The sequence below is a fragment of the Curcuma longa genome, chromosome 10 (genome assembly GCF_044706935.1).
Source record: "Curcuma longa cultivar G26 ecotype Majalengka, Jawa Barat chromosome 10, ITB_CL_G26_1.1, whole genome shotgun sequence".
NCBI classification, from domain to species: Eukaryota; Viridiplantae; Streptophyta; class Magnoliopsida; order Zingiberales; family Zingiberaceae; genus Curcuma; species Curcuma longa.
This window is the reverse complement of record NC_133870.1, coordinates 8,062,316-8,083,000: the sequence shown is the minus strand read 5'-3', so window position 1 is coordinate 8,083,000 and position 20,685 is coordinate 8,062,316. Positions and strand designations below refer to the sequence as shown.

General features: G+C 36.9%; 3 protein-coding genes and 1 pseudogene across 5 annotated transcripts; 2 read left to right on the top strand and 2 right to left on the bottom strand.

Moving 5' to 3' along the window:
- Positions 1-100: 100 nt before the first annotated feature.
- LOC141835822 (eukaryotic initiation factor 4A-III homolog B) lies at positions 101-4,508 on the top strand. Its single transcript, XM_074723199.1, has 8 exons — positions 101-432; positions 972-1,212; positions 1,295-1,375; positions 2,777-2,884; positions 2,949-3,068; positions 3,617-3,784; positions 3,935-4,021; positions 4,210-4,508. The coding sequence occupies exons 1-8, from the start codon at positions 125-127 to the stop codon at positions 4,321-4,323; spliced, it is 1,227 nt and encodes a 408-aa protein (XP_074579300.1). The 5' UTR covers positions 101-124; the 3' UTR covers positions 4,324-4,508.
- A 228-nt stretch (positions 4,509-4,736) lies between these two features.
- On the bottom strand, positions 4,737-8,087 carry LOC141836589 (uncharacterized). Of its 2 annotated transcripts, none has more exons than XM_074724091.1 (6): positions 7,927-8,087; positions 7,117-7,328; positions 6,820-7,021; positions 6,597-6,682; positions 6,310-6,404; positions 4,737-5,292 (listed from the first exon to the last, which is right to left on the bottom strand). In XM_074724091.1, the coding sequence occupies exons 1-6, from the start codon at positions 8,017-8,019 to the stop codon at positions 5,036-5,038; spliced, it is 945 nt and encodes a 314-aa protein (XP_074580192.1). In that variant the 5' UTR covers positions 8,020-8,087; the 3' UTR covers positions 4,737-5,035. The 2 variants fall into 2 exon arrangements, with proteins under 2 accessions (XP_074580192.1, XP_074580193.1); XM_074724092.1 differs by having other exon boundaries at positions 7,117-7,322.
- A 776-nt stretch (positions 8,088-8,863) lies between these two features.
- LOC141836561 (general transcription and DNA repair factor IIH subunit TFB2) lies at positions 8,864-17,810 on the top strand. 2 transcript variants are annotated; one of them, XR_012602461.1, is made up of 15 exons: positions 8,864-9,095; positions 9,695-9,862; positions 10,495-10,563; positions 11,674-11,767; positions 11,874-11,974; positions 12,097-12,142; positions 12,215-12,274; positions 12,395-12,463; positions 13,915-13,998; positions 14,084-14,167; positions 15,493-15,578; positions 16,122-16,212; positions 16,825-16,905; positions 17,216-17,285; positions 17,371-17,510. XR_012602461.1 is itself a non-coding variant. In XM_074724071.1 (15 exons), exons 1-15 carry the CDS (start codon positions 8,983-8,985, stop codon positions 17,506-17,508), a joined length of 1,359 nt encoding a protein of 452 aa, XP_074580172.1. In that variant the 5' UTR covers positions 8,864-8,982; the 3' UTR covers positions 17,509-17,810. The 2 variants fall into 2 exon arrangements, 1 of the variants encoding a protein (XP_074580172.1); XM_074724071.1 differs by having other exon boundaries at positions 17,211-17,285; positions 17,371-17,810.
- On the bottom strand, positions 17,808-20,334 carry LOC141836562 (GLABRA2 expression modulator-like; annotated as a pseudogene).
- Between the last annotated feature and the right edge of the window lie 351 nt (positions 20,335-20,685).

The following is a 20,685-nucleotide window of genomic DNA, read 5'->3' as shown; positions in this document are numbered from 1 at the left end:
CACATTTTTTATTGCAATAACAATCCCGTTCCGTTTTGACCGACAAATTAGGATTGTCAACGAACAACCTCTCCTGGCCTCACGGCTATAAATTCTCCTCGATCCCCTTTCGCATCTCGTCGACATGGCCACCGGCGCAGCGCCCCCACGCGGCCGGCAGCCTCCGGGGCGCAACATAGACGACGAGAACCTGGTCTTCGAGACCAGCCCGGGGGTCGAGGCCATCACCAGCTTCGACCAGATGGGCATCCGCGATGACCTCCTCCGCGGTATCTATGCCTATGGCTTCGAGAAGCCCTCCGCCATCCAGCAGAGAGCTGTGATTCCCATTATCAATGGCCGCGACGTCATCGCCCAGGCTCAATCCGGTACCGGGAAGTCCTCCATGATCGCCCTGTCCGTCTGCCAGATGGTTGATACTTCCATCAGAGAGTATGCTATTCTTTTTTTGCCTTCCAATTTATGGACTTTGCACTTTTTTATTGCATTGTAGGAGGCTGTTTAGGTTTTTGCACCACAGAGCTCGTAGGTTAACCAATGACGTCTGCAAATGAGTTCTTCTAGGTCTGTCGAGACGTCACAAAATCAACTTGTTAAATATCATTGAGTTTGCTATCTATTCAGCTAAACTATGGCTAGGTCCAAAAAGCAGACTCTTTTTTGTTCCAAAAAGTAAATCTTTTGCACGAGTACTACCCCTATTTAGTTTGACCTACCTGTGTTTTGAGTGATGGATCCCATTAAAGCTTCGCAATCATCTTTGCTTATTGCAATTATTGTGTTCTGGTCATGCACTGTCAGACACAGAGAGCAGTTAGTTAACTACAAATTGTGGGAATCACACATGGTGATAGCTAAAATTTACTTGTAGCTTACTTTCTGATTGTGTAATACCAAGGAACCGGTTTCAGATTTCCATATATGCTTACTTGATTAGAGTTTGTGGTTAAATTCATGTACTTCAATTTTAGAGTGCAGGCACTTATTTTGTCACCTACAAGAGAACTTGCTTCCCAGACCGAGAAAGTGATGTTGGCCATTGGTGAATACATAAATGTGCAAGCGCATGCATGCATTGGCGGAAAGAGCATTGGCGAAGATATTCGAAAGCTAGAGTATGGTGTTCATGTGGTTTCAGGGACGCCTGGCAGAGTTTGTGACATGATCAAAAGGAGGACGTTGCGCACAAGAGCTATTAAAATTCTTATTCTTGTACGGTGATCGTTTTTAATTGCTATACTTGTTTGAGCTATATGCAGTTGTACTTTTTACCTAATTCTTTGTTATTTGATAGGATGAAGCTGATGAGATGCTGAGTAGGGGCTTTAAGGATCAGATTTATGATGTGTACAGATACCTGCCTCCTGAACTTCAGGTTTGAGTCATATATCCGAATCTTCAGAAAAATTTGGACTCTGAAAATAGTATACCAGCATTATGCCTATTGTTGTTAGATACTGGCCACCCATACATGTCCAATGTTTTAAAGAACATATGCAATTGATATGAAGCTGATCTATTGCATAGCAATCAATAATGTATAATGCATCATAATAATAACAATGATGTGCACATAGTTGAGTAATTTCTAATTGAGTGTATAAATTAATACTTACTAATTACCACACCAAAAACTTAGCCTAAAAGTGTGTAACAATCACGAGCAAATCCTTTGAGGGGGATGAACACAATAGAAGTCCTATTTGGGAAGGGACCTAGGCAAGTAGTAATTGTTTAATTAATGGACGACAATTTCAGTTTTTTAGGATGGTCACATTTGCAGGTCAAATGTGGTGCATATGCAGTCATAGTCTATAGACCTTTTGGCTGCATGCACTGTATATTCTCTCATGTGATGTGAGAATATTCAAGCCATCCACATATGGGGTACTGTATATACTATTTGTGATGCAGTACCTGTAGCATAAGCTTAGGTATCTGCATATGCAACCTGCTAATCTGTTTTTTTAAAACAAATGTATATTTTAGGTCAAGTTGTTGGTATTCATGCTTTGCTTGCATTGAATATTTTCTCAACTGATTTGAGGCTTATGCTCTTCTTACTTTGGAAATTTTTTTGCTATGCTTTTATTCCTATTCCATGTTCATATGCGTATACTGTACAATTTGTGATGCCATAGATAAATGAGAGTTAGTAAACAAGATGTTTGCTGCTTATAACTTGAAACCAACAGTTTATGGAATGATTGTCATGATCTCTAGTTTTTTATTTTATTTTGAGCTTTCATCTTTGGTCCCATCTATTCTGTTTTCACATCTAACACTTTCAATATACATACATACATACATACATATATATTTTAAAAAACAATTTTATTTTGAACTATCTAGTTGTCTGAGGCATTTTATATAGATTTTGTGTCTGAGGTTTACAAAATTTCACACATTCCTTTTATTCATGTACTTGATCTACACTTCATCCCTGATAAAACCATGGCCATATGTGCTCATTGTACTTTGTCTAGTTTGCAAATTTCTCATGGTAAAAGTTTCTGGTTGTAGTTAATGAAGAGAATTTTAATGGCTTCACCATCTCTATATGCACATTTGTAGGTTTTTATGATTGTCAATCTAAAAATGATAATTTAGGAATGAAGGAATTGAGGCTTTTGGTGGTGAAACTCTCCATCAGTTTTATTTTTTTGGAAAATATTTCATTTCAGATCTTAATCATTATCTCCTTGGTTTATTTGTGTCCTTGTTTGTGTAAATCGTAGAATTTATTCAACATCTAATCTTGTGAATTGCTTTATAGGTTGCTCTGATATCTGCTACACTACCTCATGAAATCCTGGAGATAACGAACAAATTCATGACTGATCCCATAAGAATCCTTGTCAAACGTGATGAATTGACATTGGAGGTATTTAAGTTTCATTAGAGTGTATGTTTTCCTTTTGTTGTCGTTAACATATATTTTATTCCAGGGTATCAAACAATTTTTCGTGGCTGTGGAGAGAGAGGAATGGAAGTTTGATACATTATGCGATCTCTATGACACTCTCACAATTACTCAAGCTGTTATTTTCTGCAATACAAAAAGAAAGGTCAGTATACAACCGTGTTATTAGGCTTAGAATTATGATACTGATTCTGAAAGTAAATGTGGAAATTGTTTGTGCTGCAAGACCATGGCACCAGTCAGACTTCGTCTGGTGCATCTTACTCTTATCTTTCTCTTTTCCTGAAATTTCCCATGTTATTCTAAGCATTTTATCCAGTGGATGAAAGCAAAATAGATGAAGAGTGATCCCATCTGCATAGCCTAAGAGCCCTAGCCTTCTGGCCTAAACTCTAGTCATCCAATGAGTGCTTCCATCTGAATAGATTTACCTACAATATTTTTGCATCTCTATTTATAAATGAGCTTCACAAAATTGGTTCTGAATATCTTGGATAGTATGGTTATGTTTCTCTTTATCCCTTTAACATTGGAATATGAATGTTAATGGTGTTGTAAGCTAATTTTCTTATAGCTGCCTATTCTATTAATTGTTTTATATTGAGCCTTGTTCTGTTTGACTTCTCATGTTTTTTTTTATGCTTTGCGTAATTTACCCTGAAACCAGATTAATTTAGCATGTTTCTCTGGCAGGTTGACTGGTTGACTGAAAAAATGCGCTCTAACAACTTCACAGTATCTTCTATGCATGGTGACATGCCTCAAAAAGAGCGAGATGCAATCATGGCAGAATTTAGGTCAGGGGCAACTCGTGTGTTGATTACTACCGATGTATGGGCTAGGGGGATTGATGTCCAGCAGGTAAGTCTTTTCACTAAAAAAGTCGATTGAGATATTCCTATTATTCATTGCTCATTTAACTTTGCATATGTAAGAGAAAGCCTTCAGGAAAATTCATGATCTTTCTCAGTTAATATGTTTTGATATGCAATGGCTTTATGGTTCTCTCAGGTGTCGCTGGTGATAAACTATGACCTTCCAAACAATCGAGAACTCTACATACATCGAATTGGTCGTTCTGGACGTTTTGGGCGCAAGGTAAGTTGATGCCCTTTTGTTCCTTGAATTTCTTGTTCCTGACTGCAACATCTCCATTGTATTTGAACCAATCTATATGGTGAATACTACATGAACTCTTTTAAGGTCTCATTAACTGCCCTTGCTTGTTTACTTTCGGTTTCTCTCTATCTTTGCTTTAGATGACCTTACCAATCATGTGAATGCAGGGTGTGGCGATAAACTTTGTGAGGAAGGACGACATCCGAATCTTGAGAGATATCGAACAGTACTACAGCACGCAGATTGATGAAATGCCCATGAATGTTGCTGACCTCATCTGAATGGTTACCACAAGAAGGGAATTTTTCCAAACTTTGTGCATATGTGATACGATTTAACGTAAGATTATACAAATGTGAGGCGGAGCGATGTTTGCTGTGTTCTGTAATTTGATTACGAGTTGATGGTAGATATGTTGCTTGTCCTTTTAAAAGCGCCAGGTTCCTGCTGGAACGATGATTTCTCAGATCTTGTTGTTGGAACAGTTAGAAATGCCTTACTTCCAAACTGTACGCATCGAGAATTATTGTGTGCATCTGAGAATTTTTATGCTTGTGTTAGCCTATTTTCACTGCTTCAATTATGATCAAGTGTGCTATTAACCATTGGCGAGAGCACAAACACAGGCAAGGGAAGATTTGATCACAATATAAGCCACCAATTGAAATTATAACTATTTGTATTTAGTGCAAAATATTTCATTAAATATTGTACATGAATCAAGAACATGTCTATTGGTGAAATCAAACAGCTGAAAAATCTTACTATCTGTCAATGGCAAAGTAGCTGCACGATATACAGTTCGATGCCACACTGAAGATCCAGTTGCTATCAATTCCCAAGCAAAAAAGGCACAAGAAAATGCAGCTCCTAAGAGTATCGATACTAGATTTATTGGTCACCAACAGATTTCTTGTCTCACCGGAAGGGTAATGATACCATGGTGGCATGAGAAAGGACATGTTCCCAAGTGTTTACAGTTAGTGAGTTCGATCAGTGAGCGGCGAAGAATTTGAAGTCATGGTGTTCAACCTCAAGTTGCTTCAGCCAGTAATATGCTTCATTGTAAAGGGCGTTCAGGGTTTCATTGTCTGAAGATTTTGGGTCCTTCCATAAGTCCTCCTGCATTTTGTAGGTAGAGAGACCAAATGGCGAAAGAGCAATGGCGTTTCTCCCGTTCATTTTCACCGGCTTGTTGATCCTCCCAATTACAGAATAGAGATCTTTTTCATCATCAGACTCGATGCTATCTGCAATGGCACAACATTGCAGGGACTTAAAGATTGACGACACTATGAAATTGCCACATCAAATTAGTGCAAGCAAAAAATGTATCACCAATCTTTAGTTTCTAAGCCATTTGCTGGCTGTTTTGGTTTCAGTTAACAAAGTCTTTCTTGCAGGAAAGATAAGTTATGTTCTTAAGGTTCCTTCTTATTCTTACCTTATGGGAAAGTTCGAAATATATCACCAATTAACATGCCAAAATGTATTTCTTTTCTTTATTTCATCATTTGAACTACCTGGGACTTCCAAATTGTCAAAAACTAGTGTCTAGATTAAAATTAAACAACCTAGCTACACCAACTCACATTCCAACAGCCAACTGAACTTCATGCATTACAGTTACAGGTACTTTACTAAATCATCAATCAAAGCAGGTTAAATGCAGCAAGACAATGCAATGATGATGAGATCTCAAAGTGGTTCTGTTCTGTTGGCATTACTGAATTAATCTTGGAAAAATTTTGCACATGATTGCTGACAGTGATGTTTTCACATGATTGCTGATTAATTGGATTATGAGAGCTATGAGTAATGTTAATGCATTGCTTTCAAGTGCTGAAACAGTGTCATAAACAGTCTTTTCATTCCTAACAATAGAGAAGTTGTTAACCTTCGGATCGTAGCACATAATCTGCAAACAATGTAAGAAACCATAACTTTGGTTAAGAGCTAGATTCACAAAAGAATAAGCAGTCATATTTTTTCATGTTATTTTCACAGACTTCAAACATTCAAATAGCATTTTTTCCCAGAATTAAGCCAATGAAATAATCAGAGTGTAGAGACATTAGGTACCTCAAAGGCCCAAAATTACATAACTTTGCTAAAGAACTAGTTCACAAAAATATCAATGAATCAAAATAGGCTGATCATTGGTAACAAATTATCTTTCAGATAAATCTAACAAAAGATACAGTAATTTACGGAACAAAAAGAAAACATGTGGCATCTAATACCGCAAACAAACAAAAAGTGCATACCTTCAGACAATGTGGATATGGTATGATAAGTAAGAAAGCAAGCTGCCAGCAAATCCTCAACATTTGCACATGCTGGAATGTGATAGATAGGGTACCTGATTTTGCATAGGTGCAATGTAGAACAAGAATAAAAACATAATATTTTGTGGTGAAAGTAACAAAGAAAAGATAGAAGATGCAGTAGCATTCAAGGTCCAAGTCCTATCATAATTGTTAACTGGCTGTAAGTTCTTAGTAACCATTTAACTACTAAAACATAGCAGAGCTCTATTGCAATGAACCAATACCAGGCAACAGAAAACCAGCTAGCAGGTGACAATTCTTCGCTCTTCAATGACAACAAACCAGGAAATCGTGGAGCCAACTCTTTTACCTATTTAGAAACAACCAAGGTAAAATGGATAAAGTTATACACAGAAATTGGTCATAACATGTAGAATTGGGAATCCTACTTGCAAGAAGGGATACATCAATATGGTGCCTAAATATCAGCAGCATAACTGTCTATACCTTGTCCACAAGGGGTAGCCTTCTATAGGGAGAACCATACTCTATGTACTGGGCATACATCTGCCCAAAAGTGTCTTTTCTTGGAAATAAATTCTCATGGGTAATAACTGAACCATCTGAGGAAGCATCTGATGACTTGGACATTGTGTCACTCTCATTGTCATCACTAGAACATTCACACTGGCTGTCTTGTGGAAAAATCCTGCAAAATAGAATCAAATGCGGTTCATAATGTAGTTCACTAGAGTTGGCTACATGAAGAAAACCATTGTTCTATATATGAAGTTTATTCCTGACCTCGAAAAAGCAAGTGATTTTCTGGTATATAATTGAATAGCAGATAGGTATGGAACATAGTATTGAACTGTCGTTTCATGGTTGGGAAGGATGATGGGAACACCAACACCATATACACTCCACTCTTCATATTGGTCCCAGAGGTCTGCTAATGTGAAATGCTCCATGTTCTCCTTCTCAGTTGGTTGGCAAATGCTACTCAGATCCTGTAGCTATGCCCACTTTTTTATATCAGAAATTCTGAGTTAATAATAAAGTCACTACGACTAAGTGAATACAAATTGGAGAGAAGTAATTCAAATCGAGAAACAATATTGTAAGAGGAATTATAGAACCAAGGATAACACAATACTAACCCCTTTTTGGCCCCAAGAATTCAAAAAGCGATTAATCTTGTTTTTTGAAATCAAAAGGATAGGATCAGTCTGAAATCACTGAATATGCACTATTTAAAGGGACACAGCAAGTTAGAGTCACCTATACCATTTTCACGTACATACGATTCATTCAGATCAAGAACGATTTCATGCAAGAACATAGCATATACAATCATGAAAGAAAAGGATAGCTATTTTGTATTCAAACATTAAAGTTGCAACTTTTACATGCAGAGGGAGGGACAGAGATTATTCTGCAATCAGAAGAGGACTAATCAAAGAGATGGATGCAAATGAACACTCCGTCCATGGCACTCTTGAGAGAAGTTTTCAGCATACATCGCAGTCAAGAAAAATAAATAAACAAACAAACAAACAAACCACAGGATGCTTGGACAAATCATGGAAGCAGATAGGGCGAAAAAAAGAGAACCTTTGTAAGAGGGTAAGTAGGCACCGAAGGCGTGATATGAGCAAGGAAAGACTGCAGATTGGAGCTCTTTAGCAAACCAGAATCCATCCTCATCCTTCCCTTCCACTAGAATACTTTATCAGGCCTCCGCTTGCTGTCACCCCTCTACTCGTCGCCTCCGCTTATGCTCCACAAGCAAACGCCGCAAACATAAAAAAAAAATCAACAAATACAAATCAGAAGAAGAAGGATCGCACAAAACCAGGAATGACAAGCCGAATATACCATTAGGATAAGCTGCCCCTTTGTCTATATATACAATCTTCGCATCTTCCGATTCCCCCATTCTCCAGCGTCCTAATAAGAAAGTGACGAAGCTGTAAAATCATCATCCATCACGCCTTCTCAACCTACTTATCCAGAATCCAAAATTAGAAAGATTTCAAGCGCCATGAATGCCCTCCAATCCCCGAGGTTCATTTCCCATCCCGCTTATCCGTTAGATCACGCCGTTGCCTCCTCGCGATTGAGATCGCAACCGAGAGGACCGATTTGGAGATGGCTTCGTCGCCCTCACATTTCCTGGATCACGAACACAATCCCCAATTTGAATCCTCAACGATCGGAAAATTTTTTTCTAATTATTTTTTATTTTTTTTAAATTTAACTCTTTTATAGATTTGATGTATGTACGGAATGTGTTAAAAGACTCTCTTTTTTTTTATATCCAAATTCATTTCAGAAAATTAAATAATTTTCATAAAATGTTAGTGATAAATTATTAATTATGTTAAATTTTTTAATGCTATTCATACTTGCCTTTGAAAAAAAATTATATAGAAGTAAAAAATTATTTATTTATTTTTTAAAAAATATTTGAATATTAATCATTTATCTCTCTGCAATTTTATTTTAAAAAAAAAATAGTCTGAAATGGGCAGACGGGCCGTGACCCGAGGCCGAGTCGAAGTCTCTAGAAGGAGGAGGCGGTTAGGGAAGACGGAAGAGTAGTGCGAAGCCGAGCAGGAAGGAGCACGCCGCCCTGCTCCTCGATCTGTGATCCCAGGGAAGGAGAAGATGCCGCAGGTGCGGATCGTCGCCAAGAACTTCATGGATATGGTGGCGGCTTTGCCGGCTGTGAAGCTGGACAAGCTCTACGACAGTGCTTTCATCTGCGAAGCCGTTCTCAGGCAAATCTTCTCCTCTCTCGTTTTCTTCTTCTTATCCTTTTTTTGGTTTCTCAGTAGGTTTGTCTTTGTGGAAATCGTTAGTCAGATTGTAGGTTTGCTGTAAGTGGAATGGGCATCATCTTCTGCGAGATTGATTTGGTGCTTCAAGTGATATAGGCATGGTTAGATCAAGATGTTCAGTGACTCCTCAAGAAGATATGGTGCTTAAAAATTCGAAATATCTAATGGCTTCTCGTTTGGTTTCCGTGGCGATGTCCTTTCAAATTTATGTTGGATTATCTCTATGCAGCCAACTATTTCAGCAATCCATCTCCATCTAATTTTTGGATGTACTTCCTGCCTACTGAAGGGGCTATCCTATAGATTGACTTTCCTCGTGCTATTTCTTTGGTTTATGCATTCAGTGCTCTTGCTTTGGTTCTCCTATATTTAGGGTTGGACATTATGAATTCAGTGTCTCTGTACTTTAGTGTTGTTAACTGTTTTATGTAAATTGAGTTTTTATGGATATATGGTTAAATAGTTCATAATCCTTAAAGCATGGTGTATTTTTATTTATATGGTGATTTTCATTCTCATTCAGTTCTTTTTATCTTCAGATCACTGCCCCCTATGGCTAAGAGGTACATTTTGCAAATGCTGTACATTGATACTGCAATAACAGCAAAGTCAGTGGAAGAATGGTTGCTTCCTGATGGGGTTTCCAAACACAAAGTGGCCATTGATAGGTTGCTTCAACTGAGGGTTTTCCTTGAAGTTAATGACAGGTATGATGTTTTTATGCTTCCTTTTTTTTTTTTTTTTGCCATTTTAGCTCCTCAGTTATGCTTTTGATGGCTTAAATCATAAGATGTAGAACATTTGTTTACATCTGAATTTCTGGGAAGTGCTTAACTGCATTGTCTGATTAGTACTTGTTTACATCATTTGTGCAAGCTGTGTATTTATATATTTAATCTTAAATTTCAAGTTCCAGATTAGTATTTGATAGCAAAATTTAGTTGCTAAAATATGTCAAGTCCTAGACTTTCAGTTCAATTTCCTATATCTTTTTTTGTTAAACGAGCTAGTAGTCTCTCTCACTTTCTGAACGTGATGATGGCCATGCTATTGTGTCCAACATTTAGGTTATTATACTTTCTTTGGATGATACTCTAGACTCTTTTTAATTCTTTCAACTGGATTGTTATTCCTGTCTTCTGTTGCTCTTAATTTAAATATATGACAAGTTTTTATTGTAGAAATGGTTCTAGAAAAGTTATTTATTCTCATGTCTGTCTTCATGGTATATTGGTCTCAAATTTGTTCCATTAATAGAAACCTGGGGTAAGGAGTGAATGATTAGTTGATTCTGCAAAATATACTCCTACACATGTAATTGTTTTACAACTGGTTGCAGAAAGAAGGAGACAAGCTATAAGATAAACCCAAAGTTCCAGATCAATATTCAGAAGCACCTTGTGAATGGGTATATATCATTCAATGCTTTATTGCTTCGATAAGTTGTCAATTAAGACACGGTTTCAGTGACTTACATGCCTGAGTGTATTATAATCTAATTGACTATACAGACTCTGATATAGAAGCTTTTGCATGATGTGATAGAAAAACTTCTAACTTTGTGTGCTTCTTCTCATCATTTCACACTAACCCACTGGTAAATATGGTTGCTTATTAGGCCTTATGTATTGTTCTCACGCTTAGGACAGTATGTAGGGCAGATAAAGGCAATTATATGATTTCATCTATGTGTTCAACTACACAAGTCTTGTTCTAGACATTGCTTGGTTTGTGCGATTTTAATTCCCATAGCATGGGAATTGATACCTATTTTGCAAAACCTTTGTTTGGTATCTTTGGCACGGGATTTTAGTTCTCATATGATAAAATTCTATTTCAATTTATGGGCTTTTGTGTAGGGATACAGAACCAATCAGGATGTGAGATTCTTGAGAATTTCATTGGGAGATTTCCATTTTTGAGATATTGTATTACTATATTTTTCCCATATTCAAAGTATGGCAGGATCATTCATTTTTTTACTCATGTTTTATCTTGTTTCTCTTATAAACTTAACTCTTGTCACATGGAGAACTTTACAATTAGGCGAAGCCAAAAAAGTGAAAGGGGTTTATCACACAAACCTTTCTTCCTCTTAACATCTAACCAAGAACACAAATCTGTTTTTACTGGGTTCAATCCTTGTAGACACTAATTAACTTCCTGGTTATCTGTGGTTATATTTTCATTTAGCAAGCATACAGTAATAGAGAACATATCATTACAAAGATGGCAGGAAGGAGTTGGCACTAGGTTATGCTAACAGGAAATATGAAGACAAGGACATCTGAATTTGAAGAGAAAAAAACTAGCCCTTTTGAAAAATGCATTCACAAATATCTATAAATCTCTGTAGGATGTTCATGAATCCTTTATCTCAAACAGTTCTTAAATCATAAAGCTTATACTTTTTACACGTAATTCATCAATGTTAAGCATGTTCTATAAATCCAATCTAGGTCATTTCTCACATTGAAGCTGAGGAAAATAGGTTTGATGCTTTTATTTGTAATTGCAGTGGGACTTTACCTAGAGAACCAATGCCATTGAGTACAACCGTAAGATTACCAACCTTAGAGGATCTTGAGACATATGCCTCAGAACAATGGGAGGTTGCTCCTTGCGCTGTTTGATTTAAGCCTTCTTTGTTTTTTCTTTCATTTGCACAAGTTTACTCAAATGGAATTTTAATATATCTTCTTTGGGGAAAAAATGCAGCGCTTCTTGTTGCAGCTTATAAATTCTTCTCAAGCAGAAAAGTTGACAAGTTTCAGTTCTTCCATGATAAAGGTTTTCCAGCGAGGGCTTCTAAGCTCCAGGTATGCTGCTACATTGTTCTACTGTTATATTGCATTATTCAAATTCTGATCGCTGAGGTTTTATTGTGCTTTGTTTTGCATATTATAAGGAAAATCTTAACTTGTGACCCACATTTATGCAGGGAAAATGAAGTCCCCAAGTTAACTGAGAATGGCTTCCAATTTCTGGTGGGCATTTTTTTAAACCTTATTACTCTCCTATCATTTTGATTTTTGTAGCACATTTTTCATTGTAAACAGCTGATGGATACGAATGCACAACTGTGGTACATCATTAGAGAATACATATCTACTGCAGAGGTACTATTTGGCATACTTTCTATTATGTCTTCACTCTTAATATGTATGGACCAGTAATTTTTTTCTGTATAAAAACTTGTACTGTAAGACTAATTATCTGATTCTTTAAAAATCATGTAGGATCGTGGAGTTGATCCCACAGACTTGATATCATTCCTTCTTGAGCTTAGCTTTCATTCTCTTGGACAGGTACAACTATCAAGGTTGCTTGTAAATCTATCATATAATAAATAATTTAGTTCTGTGATGATTGTAAATACCAATGGGATGTTAAATGTATGATATTTGTTAGTATAAACTGTAATCTAAGGTTTTGCATAAAATGTTTTCTGAAAACTATTTTCTACATTTTCTAGTGTTTGGCGCATGGCAAATGGTTAAGAAGTCGATTGAAAATGTCAGATTTTTTAAGGAAATGATTTATGTTTCTTTTAATTGAAATCATTTCCACCTGAGGGAACAAGCTACAAAAAAAAAGTTTGAAAGGAATATAAGGCAACAAGATAAGTTTTTTTCCTATACAAATTTTCCAGAAAATATTTTTTTTTTCCAAAAATCAAGCTATTTCCAACAAAGAATGAACTCTGAGAGTTGGTCATTAGTCATTAGAACTTAACGATGACAATATTTGTTTGTTGATCAAATGAGGAAGTATATTGTCGTTTATAAGCTCTTAGTTTACTGTATATAATGTAAAAACCTCTTTCGTACCAGTGTTGTTTCTCTTTTAGTTTGTGCTACAATTCAAATTTCTACAATATTTATTAGATGCAAGAACCATGCTTACACCTTTGCTTATGTGGATGCTATCTCATTTTGTTTAGCAAAGTTGTCAAAACAAATACTGTGTAACTCAATGATGTACACATAGTGTTAGTCCAGCTAATCTGATGGCCCACATGCTAACTCCCTTGAAAAACGACCTGGAATGTCGTTCAAGTTAATTTGATTTTAAATTACACTTACCTCATGGCCTATCCAACTGAGTTCCACTGTAATAATCTTAATAATTGGATTCTGCGAGTTTTGATGCAGTTTCATCTATAGTGGTGGCTTTTGGCTGACAACCTGATTATTGAAATTTAGTAATGCATGCTATATCTGAGGTGCTAATTATCACTTGGTAAGAACCTTTGTAATTGATGACAGATAACTGGATCAGATCCCAATTTTACTTGTATATAATAATGTTTGCTCTTCCTCCAATATATGCTTAAAAATCTGGAGGTGTCGAAATGAATCACAATCTGCCTGAAGTTACTTGAACTGACCAGTCTCCTCAGAAATCATAGGTTTTCTCTAAAAGACCAACTGAAAAAGACCAATTCCATAAGCCTTGCATGCAATATGATTTTATCACCACCCACTTTTGGTGGTTGACCTTCCCTAACTTTTATTGCATTGGAAGACAATAATATACATCCTTTGCAGTTGGCCTTTTATAGATCTATGATGCCTTGGATGCTTTGTTAATTAGGGACTTTATTTCTTGTCATCTCTTGAAATGGTTTCTTGATGTTTCTTCATGGTACACTTTTGAATGATGCAAAAGAATCGTATAATCCTTTTCTCTCAGCACATCATTTTGTCATTTGTGCTTCCAGCTTAGGTGAAGTGAATCTTGTTTGTTCATGCTATAGGCATACAACTTGAATACTCTAACTGATGTTCAAAGAACTGCTATCAAAGATCTTGGAGACTTGGGGCTGGTCAAACTTCAACATGTGAGTTCATCTCTTTCTTCTTTACAGTAATTTCTTTTGAGGCATTAGTGCTCTGCATCTTAATCGCTTGTTTGTGATATGGCAGGGAAGAAAAGAGGGTTGGTTTATACCTACAAAATTGGCTACTAATCTTTCAGTGAGCTTCACTGATTCAGCTTCAAACAAAGAGGTCTGCGTCACAATTTATCTCTTCATTTTTATTCTGCTGTGATATCTTTCCTTGGAAAATGAAGGAAGAAGACTACATCCTATAAGATTTTATTTCTCTGAAGAACATACTAACTCGTCAACTTCTGTGTAGAGCATATAACTTGATCATGTCTTTCAATTGTTGCACTAGTATTGCGTCTTCATTATCTTGGTCGAGTGATTTATTTATCTTATATATATGTGTGTTATTATTTGTGAAACTTATTCTGTTTTGTGACAAGTTGGATGTCCATCAATATCTATGCTCCAACTTATTGTTAGAATTAATAGTTATACATAGGTTTCTAGAATTAACATAAAATCCATCTCAACTTTTTAAGTCTCATTTTGTAAGATGAAACGTTAGTTACTACCATCTGAAACAAGACGATGGCTGAACTACCATAGGCCACATAAAATTCTAAAAAAAACTTAAGATTGTCTCTACTCGCATTTAAATTGTAAATGAAGAGTGTTGCTGGTAGAGATGTAGAATTAACAAGCATTGCAGGGATATCATATGAAATGTGACCCCATAATTAAGTTTGGATTTATCAAACATATGCTTGTGATGACTGAGTTAAGGATAAAGTTGCTACAAATTTATAGTTCGGAATATTATAATCAACCTACAGAAATGGCTGTGTTTGTGCATCTTAAAAGGTAGATAATTTCCTTCTGTACAAGTTTGACTGATGTTTTCAACTATTGAGTATTGACACTTCAGTTTAGCTCACATCTCATGGAAGAGATTGGAAGAGTGTCTGCCTGATATTGATTGTGTATTGCAAGACTTGAAGGCTGAGTCTACTGAATATCTTGGTGCCATTGCCAGAAGTGTTTAGATTTGGCCTATTGAATATGGATGCTGAGGTTTAGATTAAAGCTCTTTGATCATATCAAATAATGAGGCTCTTCCCATGAATCCATGATAGCCATTCCACAAAGTTGTGGAGTAGAATAACCTGAATTTGCTATGTTTGGTAACAGAGAACAAATCAATTCTTGTAAATTTCTTGAAACACTTGTCCGACAGGGAACAGAAGTATATTGCTATCAATTTGGTAATGATATGAAAGGAAAAACAATAATTTTTTTTGTTTTAGTACTGGAAATCTGCATTTCTCGAGTTATTGTTTTAAGCTGGTCTTACAGGTTTCAACTGTAAACTTATAGGATTTTTTGTTTGTTTTTTGTGCATGAGAGAGTATGGACATCTCTGCCTGTTAATCTATATGATGAGGTTATCAAACATCACCTATCTTCATAATCAGCCATGCTCATTTATATGATTTTCATGCACAGGGTTTTGTTGTGGTGGAGACAAACTTCAGAATGTATTCATACTCTACATCAAAATTATACTCTGAGATTCTACGTCTGTTTTCAAGGTACAGGTTCCTGAATAGCGGTAGTAGTAATTCCTAAACAGTGTCAATTTTTAACAATCTTGTATTCCATCATTAGGCTGCTCTGTATAAGGGATTGCCAGAATAAAAAATCTTTAATGCCCCATGCAGATATAATGATTTCAAATACTTAGTATCCTATTGGTTTGTGCATGTTGAATTGGACTTTTGCAGTCAGGTTTCATGTTCCACGCTGAATATTTTGGTTATGTGCACTTTATTATTGCAATTGAAGATATTCAGTAGGAACTTCCATTATCATAGACCGAACGAAGCATAGGAGAAAATCAAATATGTACAAGTCTCATGCTTTGGAAGCTAATGCCAATTTCAAATGATTTGAGGCACAGCTCCACAGTAGGCATATTTCTTTTCAACTACCTACCTAAGGTTCTCAAACAAATCGAGATGAGTAATTTAATATAATGGTCATAAGTCAAGATATTAATGTGATTCTGTCTAATCATTCTCCTTCAAATCCCATGATATTGCAGTGTTTCATTTTGCTTGTTTGTTGAATGTCAGGATTGAATATCAACTTCCCAACCTAATTGTTGGAGCTATTACAAAAGAAAGTTTGTACAATGCTTTTGAGAATGGAATCACAGCAGAACAGGCAAGCGTTAATTTTAATTTTTTGCCATGCTATTCGTTTTAGAATAATTAGCACTTACCAATAGAAAAAAAGAAATATGGTTAATGATTTTATACAGTCTAAACTTTCAAGATTCTTTCACTTGAGCTACAACTTTCTTCTCATCTTGTTTCAATTATTGTGTTGGCCTGTTAATTTGTCCTGTGGGACTTGACATCTTTTTTTTTTTACCATTGGCAATGAATATGGTATGCAACAACTGTGAAATTTAGAGTGAGGATACATTTATAGTAATAGGGCAGAAAGGGGAGTCAAGATTAAAGGCGGGTAAGGAAAAATGGAGGTCCAAGGTCAAGCTACCCTATTTCGATTCAGTGTGCTATTTTATATGCAAACATTGATCAGTTGTCACATGGGAACTCAATGTAGCAAAATTAGTAGGGTAGGCCATAATAGAAACAAGATGATTAATGTATAAGATTCAAAAAAAAAAAAAATTGTTGATGTTTGGTTTATATTTTAAAATAACTTCCAAGGTTATTCTATCGATAGTATAACTCAAGAAAATATATTGCTGGGAACTATTAATTATGCTGTCATGATTATCTTATCTTTTTAAAATTGTCGTTCCAGATTATTTCTTTCCTACAGCAGAATGCACATCCCCGAGTTGCAAATAAGATACCTGTAGTTCCAGAAAATGTTACAGATCAGGTGCTTATTCATCCAGAGAAATCTAAATTCCAACTAGATTGTACTTCCAGTATTATGGTTTTTTTTTTGAAAAAAAAAATCAAACATGTTTCAATGCAAATGAAGAAGTCCTCAGAATCAATAAGGTACAAAGCTATAGATCGTTTGCATTCTGTTTTTTTTTTTTTCACTTTCTGGCATAACCAATATTCAAAATTCATGCCGTCGTTGCTTGCTTTAGTTTCTCATGATAATTATTCTAGTTGGAGTGTTCTTCAAAATTCCTGGTGAATTATAATGCCAATATTTCAAAAAATGCCCTGTAGATTAGGCTCTGGGAAACCGATAGAAATAGAGTTGAGATGACTCCGTCCTATCTCTATGAGGATTTCCCTTCAAAGGTAATAAATTTGACTGGCAACTAGCTCTCACTATTTATTTTTTTCATGACTAATTTTTTTCCTTCATCTTTGTTACCCCTTTCAGGAAGTATTTGAAGCGGCATGTGATTTTGCACGAGAAGCCGGTGGAGTGTTGTTTGAAGATTCGAAAAACATGCGTGTCATCGTCCACGTAGAGGTGCACCAAGATATGAGAGATTTTCTACGCCGTGCACCAAAGTAAATCCTTGGTGGCTCAAATGCCAACAATTCGTGATGCTCTCGTGATAAATCTGTAAAGGAATGCCCATGGGTCTCTATTGACACATTGATTATAGTCACGCTTCGATTTCTGCTATTGTTTACAGGAGCCAATCCTAGCCTGTGAAGAAAATGCACAAAAAGAAGGAAAATTGCAATTACGTGGATCAACTAATTATTCAAATAGATGGATTCAGTTGGTGGATTGGCATCATAAAATGCAGTTGATCCTGATGATCTCAGGATCCAAAAATCCAATGTTTCTTAAATTTGCAGGGCGGAGAAAGAAAAGACATCAAACTCATCTTTATAACCATTTCAAGAATTCTTACCGATGGTTTGAGATAATTCCACATTATTTTACAGATTCACCAACAGTCTGCGTGTTTCAAATAAGTACCACACGAAATGTATTTTAATCTAGAAGTTGGAACTATGAGGACTAAATCGGAGAGCCTCTCTAAGGTTCTTGAGGGCTTTATCATATGATATAAATCCCATGAACCAGAACTCATGATTGTCGGCGGTGATGATTTGGATGTATTTGTCAGAGGGGTCCCTAGGTGTTAGCGGAGGGATTGACCGCCCTCAGATGATCCAGAGGCACAATTATCTGCATATAGATGTAAAATCGGATTTTAGTGAATTTGACGATTGAAAGTAGTCGTCTAACAAAGTTCCTGATGGCCTATATTCAATCAAACACAATCCTGACAACCAAAGTACTAGTTTTACTTGTGCTGGGTCACATTTGTGCATGGTAAAGATTCATGTGACACATAATGGCCAAAATAATTGAACCTAAGCATCGAGCCAGTTCATGTATGGCAAATAATGCTCTTAGCTAACTAATTTTTTCAGACATGATAGTCTGTTACTAGATGGAATTTGTACACGGTTACCATATCCGTCGCATGTGTTTCATGCATATATCATAGAGGAGAGGTTTAATTAAAAAATTCGATGGGGCACCTTATAGTTCGTCGTCTCCTGTCGACCAGAGGTGGCACTGTGGCTTACTGGGTTGTCACTGCAAAATGCAATTCTGGCTGTGGATAAATACAATGTTCCTATCACAGGACCCACTGATGTAGAAATGTAACAGGCATAGGATTTCCAAAGTTGTTCTCCAGGATAAGTATTGAAGGTTTGCTGGAAAACCTTGTCGTTCCCACCTTCTGCAAGAGCTTTTGTTCCTTGTGTGATCCTAGCCAACGCTGCATCTGTTAAACTAGGACTGGTTTTAACTGACATACAACAGAGAATAATAGAATTAATCCCATGGTAGACCCACTAAAATTGCTAATTTTTTTCCAATGGAAATGAAGGCCTGTTAAACTTCTTGAATATTGCAACAAAAATCAAGTGTCAGACAGAATTGGCTGTCTGGTAATGATACAAATGGTAATTAAATATTTGATTTGTTATTCTAGTGCATTTAGAGTGGTGTGAATTCTAGTTCAATACCGAGATGAGAAGTTGTATACTTGCAGAGTAAATAAATTGAACCATATGTTGGTTGACTACTTTATTAGTTAAGCCGATTCAAAGTCCCAAAGTCTGCCCATTGAAGTTCATTTCTTTGCTAAATTAGGCTGATCAGTTCATTGCATCCCCCATACATGACCCAAAACATGATCAACATTTTGATTATAAGACAATGTTAAACTTTAAAAATTATACACAGTCCTCATATATATTTCTTTCCTGTCTACAATGCTTTGCAGACAGAGAAAAGAAAATGATATCTTCAACTAAAAGACAAAAAAAATAAAATCTTAGTTAAATCTTCAGATATCAACTTAAAAGTGTAATGCAAAGAACTAGGTGAGTACATTTGCATAAGCAACAAGTAGTACCTCTAATCAATTCCCCTCTATTTTTCTTTCGATAGGAAAATAATCACAGACAGGGAATAATAGGCTTGTGTAATTCATATCACTAACTAAAAAGAGCTCAATGCACCTCTATGTCCAATTTTTGCTCACATAATGGCACATGTAATGATGCACACCAAGACAAGGCCTCCTAGTGTAACCAACTAAAGTATTTCTATCATGATGCATAAACATAATTGAGACTGGGTTGGACTAACTATTATGAGCCTGATGCTTTTCTATTTCGAATAGCATTGTAGTTGACTCTTTCTGGATTCTGTATATTAACATGACAAAATTTTCAGGATCTCTAATCCTCACTAGTTCGATCTTGTTTGTGGATTATCTATCACTCTGCTTATTCCTTTCACAAATGAATTACTTACTAACGTTAACAAAATGCATGCTGATAGAAGGATTCAGAAACATACGGTGTTGCCAGACATGTCCAGCTGCGCCACCAGCCTTCCTTGAGGTATCTTCCAATTTCTTCCCACATCGTCCAAGCACCTTCAGTATCGTCTCCGTAGGGCCTGAAACGAAGAACCAGAAGAAATGAAAACTAAATAGTATTGAGAAAGAAAACCCTAGGAGGCTAGTTTTAAGAAGATTTTGATCATTAATCAACACACTCTTGTTGGGAACAGGGGAAACATTCACGTAGGGATTGCCGGCCCTGTTACTGGATGCGGAATAAGAAGGAGGAGGAGGAGCTCCGGAAGCGGGAAACCCGTAGTCGGCTACGCTCCACCCAGCGGGTGGCGGAACCGGCGTACCCATCACCCAGGTCCCCGGCGCCGCCTCCTGCTGCGCCGCCGTCGGCCTTCCCTGACTCATCATCAACACTCAGCGATCCCTAGCGAGACTGCCGTTCCTTTCCGGGATCGAGTCTTCTCCGTCGATAGCAAGATTTAAAAAAAGGAAGGTCAGGGCCTCGGTGGTCGGTGGAAGCCCCGAGATCCCGAATTCCGCCGGGGACTGGAGTCGTCCTTGCTGGACTTGTCATTTTGTGACACGTGACGCCCGACGCGCCTCGGGCCTTGGGTGGGACCGTGTCACTCACCGCGGACACACTTGCCTGTCTGGCCACGTCTACCGGTCGCTTCGGCATGCCTTCGGGCAGAGGCTGCACGCTTCAGTGGGCCCGAGCCCATCAATGCCACCCCTCCAATCATTTCTATTGCCGCGGGCCCACGATCCATTCCGGATGCTGAAGAAGAAGGGTCTCAACTCTCGAGGCACGCAATTCACTAGAGGGATCACAAACTGGAAATTGAAAACAA

Excerpts from the sequence above, each read along its gene's own strand:
- LOC141835822 (XM_074723199.1), top strand. The coding sequence starts at position 125 with ATGGCCACCGGCGCAGCGCCCCCACGCGGCCGGCAGCCTCCGGGGCGC. Across the intron at positions 2,885-2,948 it reads GTGATGAATTGACATTGGAG|GGTATCAAACAATTTTTCGT; the intron begins GTATTTAAGTTT and ends ATTTTATTCCAG. Across the intron at positions 3,785-3,934 it reads GGGGGATTGATGTCCAGCAG|GTGTCGCTGGTGATAAACTA; the intron begins GTAAGTCTTTTC and ends TGGTTCTCTCAG.
- LOC141836589 (XM_074724091.1), bottom strand. The coding sequence starts at position 8,019 with ATGAGGATGGATTCTGGTTTGCTAAAGAGCTCCAATCTGCAGTCTTTC. Across the intron at positions 6,405-6,596 it reads AGCTGGTTTTCTGTTGCCTG|GTACCCTATCTATCACATTC; the intron begins GTATTGGTTCAT and ends ATGCAAAATCAG. Across the intron at positions 5,293-6,309 it reads CATATCCACATTGTCTGAAG|ATAGCATCGAGTCTGATGAT; the intron begins GTATGCACTTTT and ends GTGCCATTGCAG.
- LOC141836561 (XM_074724071.1), top strand. The coding sequence starts at position 8,983 with ATGCCGCAGGTGCGGATCGTCGCCAAGAACTTCATGGATATGGTGGCG. Across the intron at positions 11,768-11,873 it reads ATGCCTCAGAACAATGGGAG|CGCTTCTTGTTGCAGCTTAT; the intron begins GTTGCTCCTTGC and ends GAAAAAATGCAG. Across the intron at positions 12,275-12,394 it reads AATACATATCTACTGCAGAG|GATCGTGGAGTTGATCCCAC; the intron begins GTACTATTTGGC and ends AAAATCATGTAG.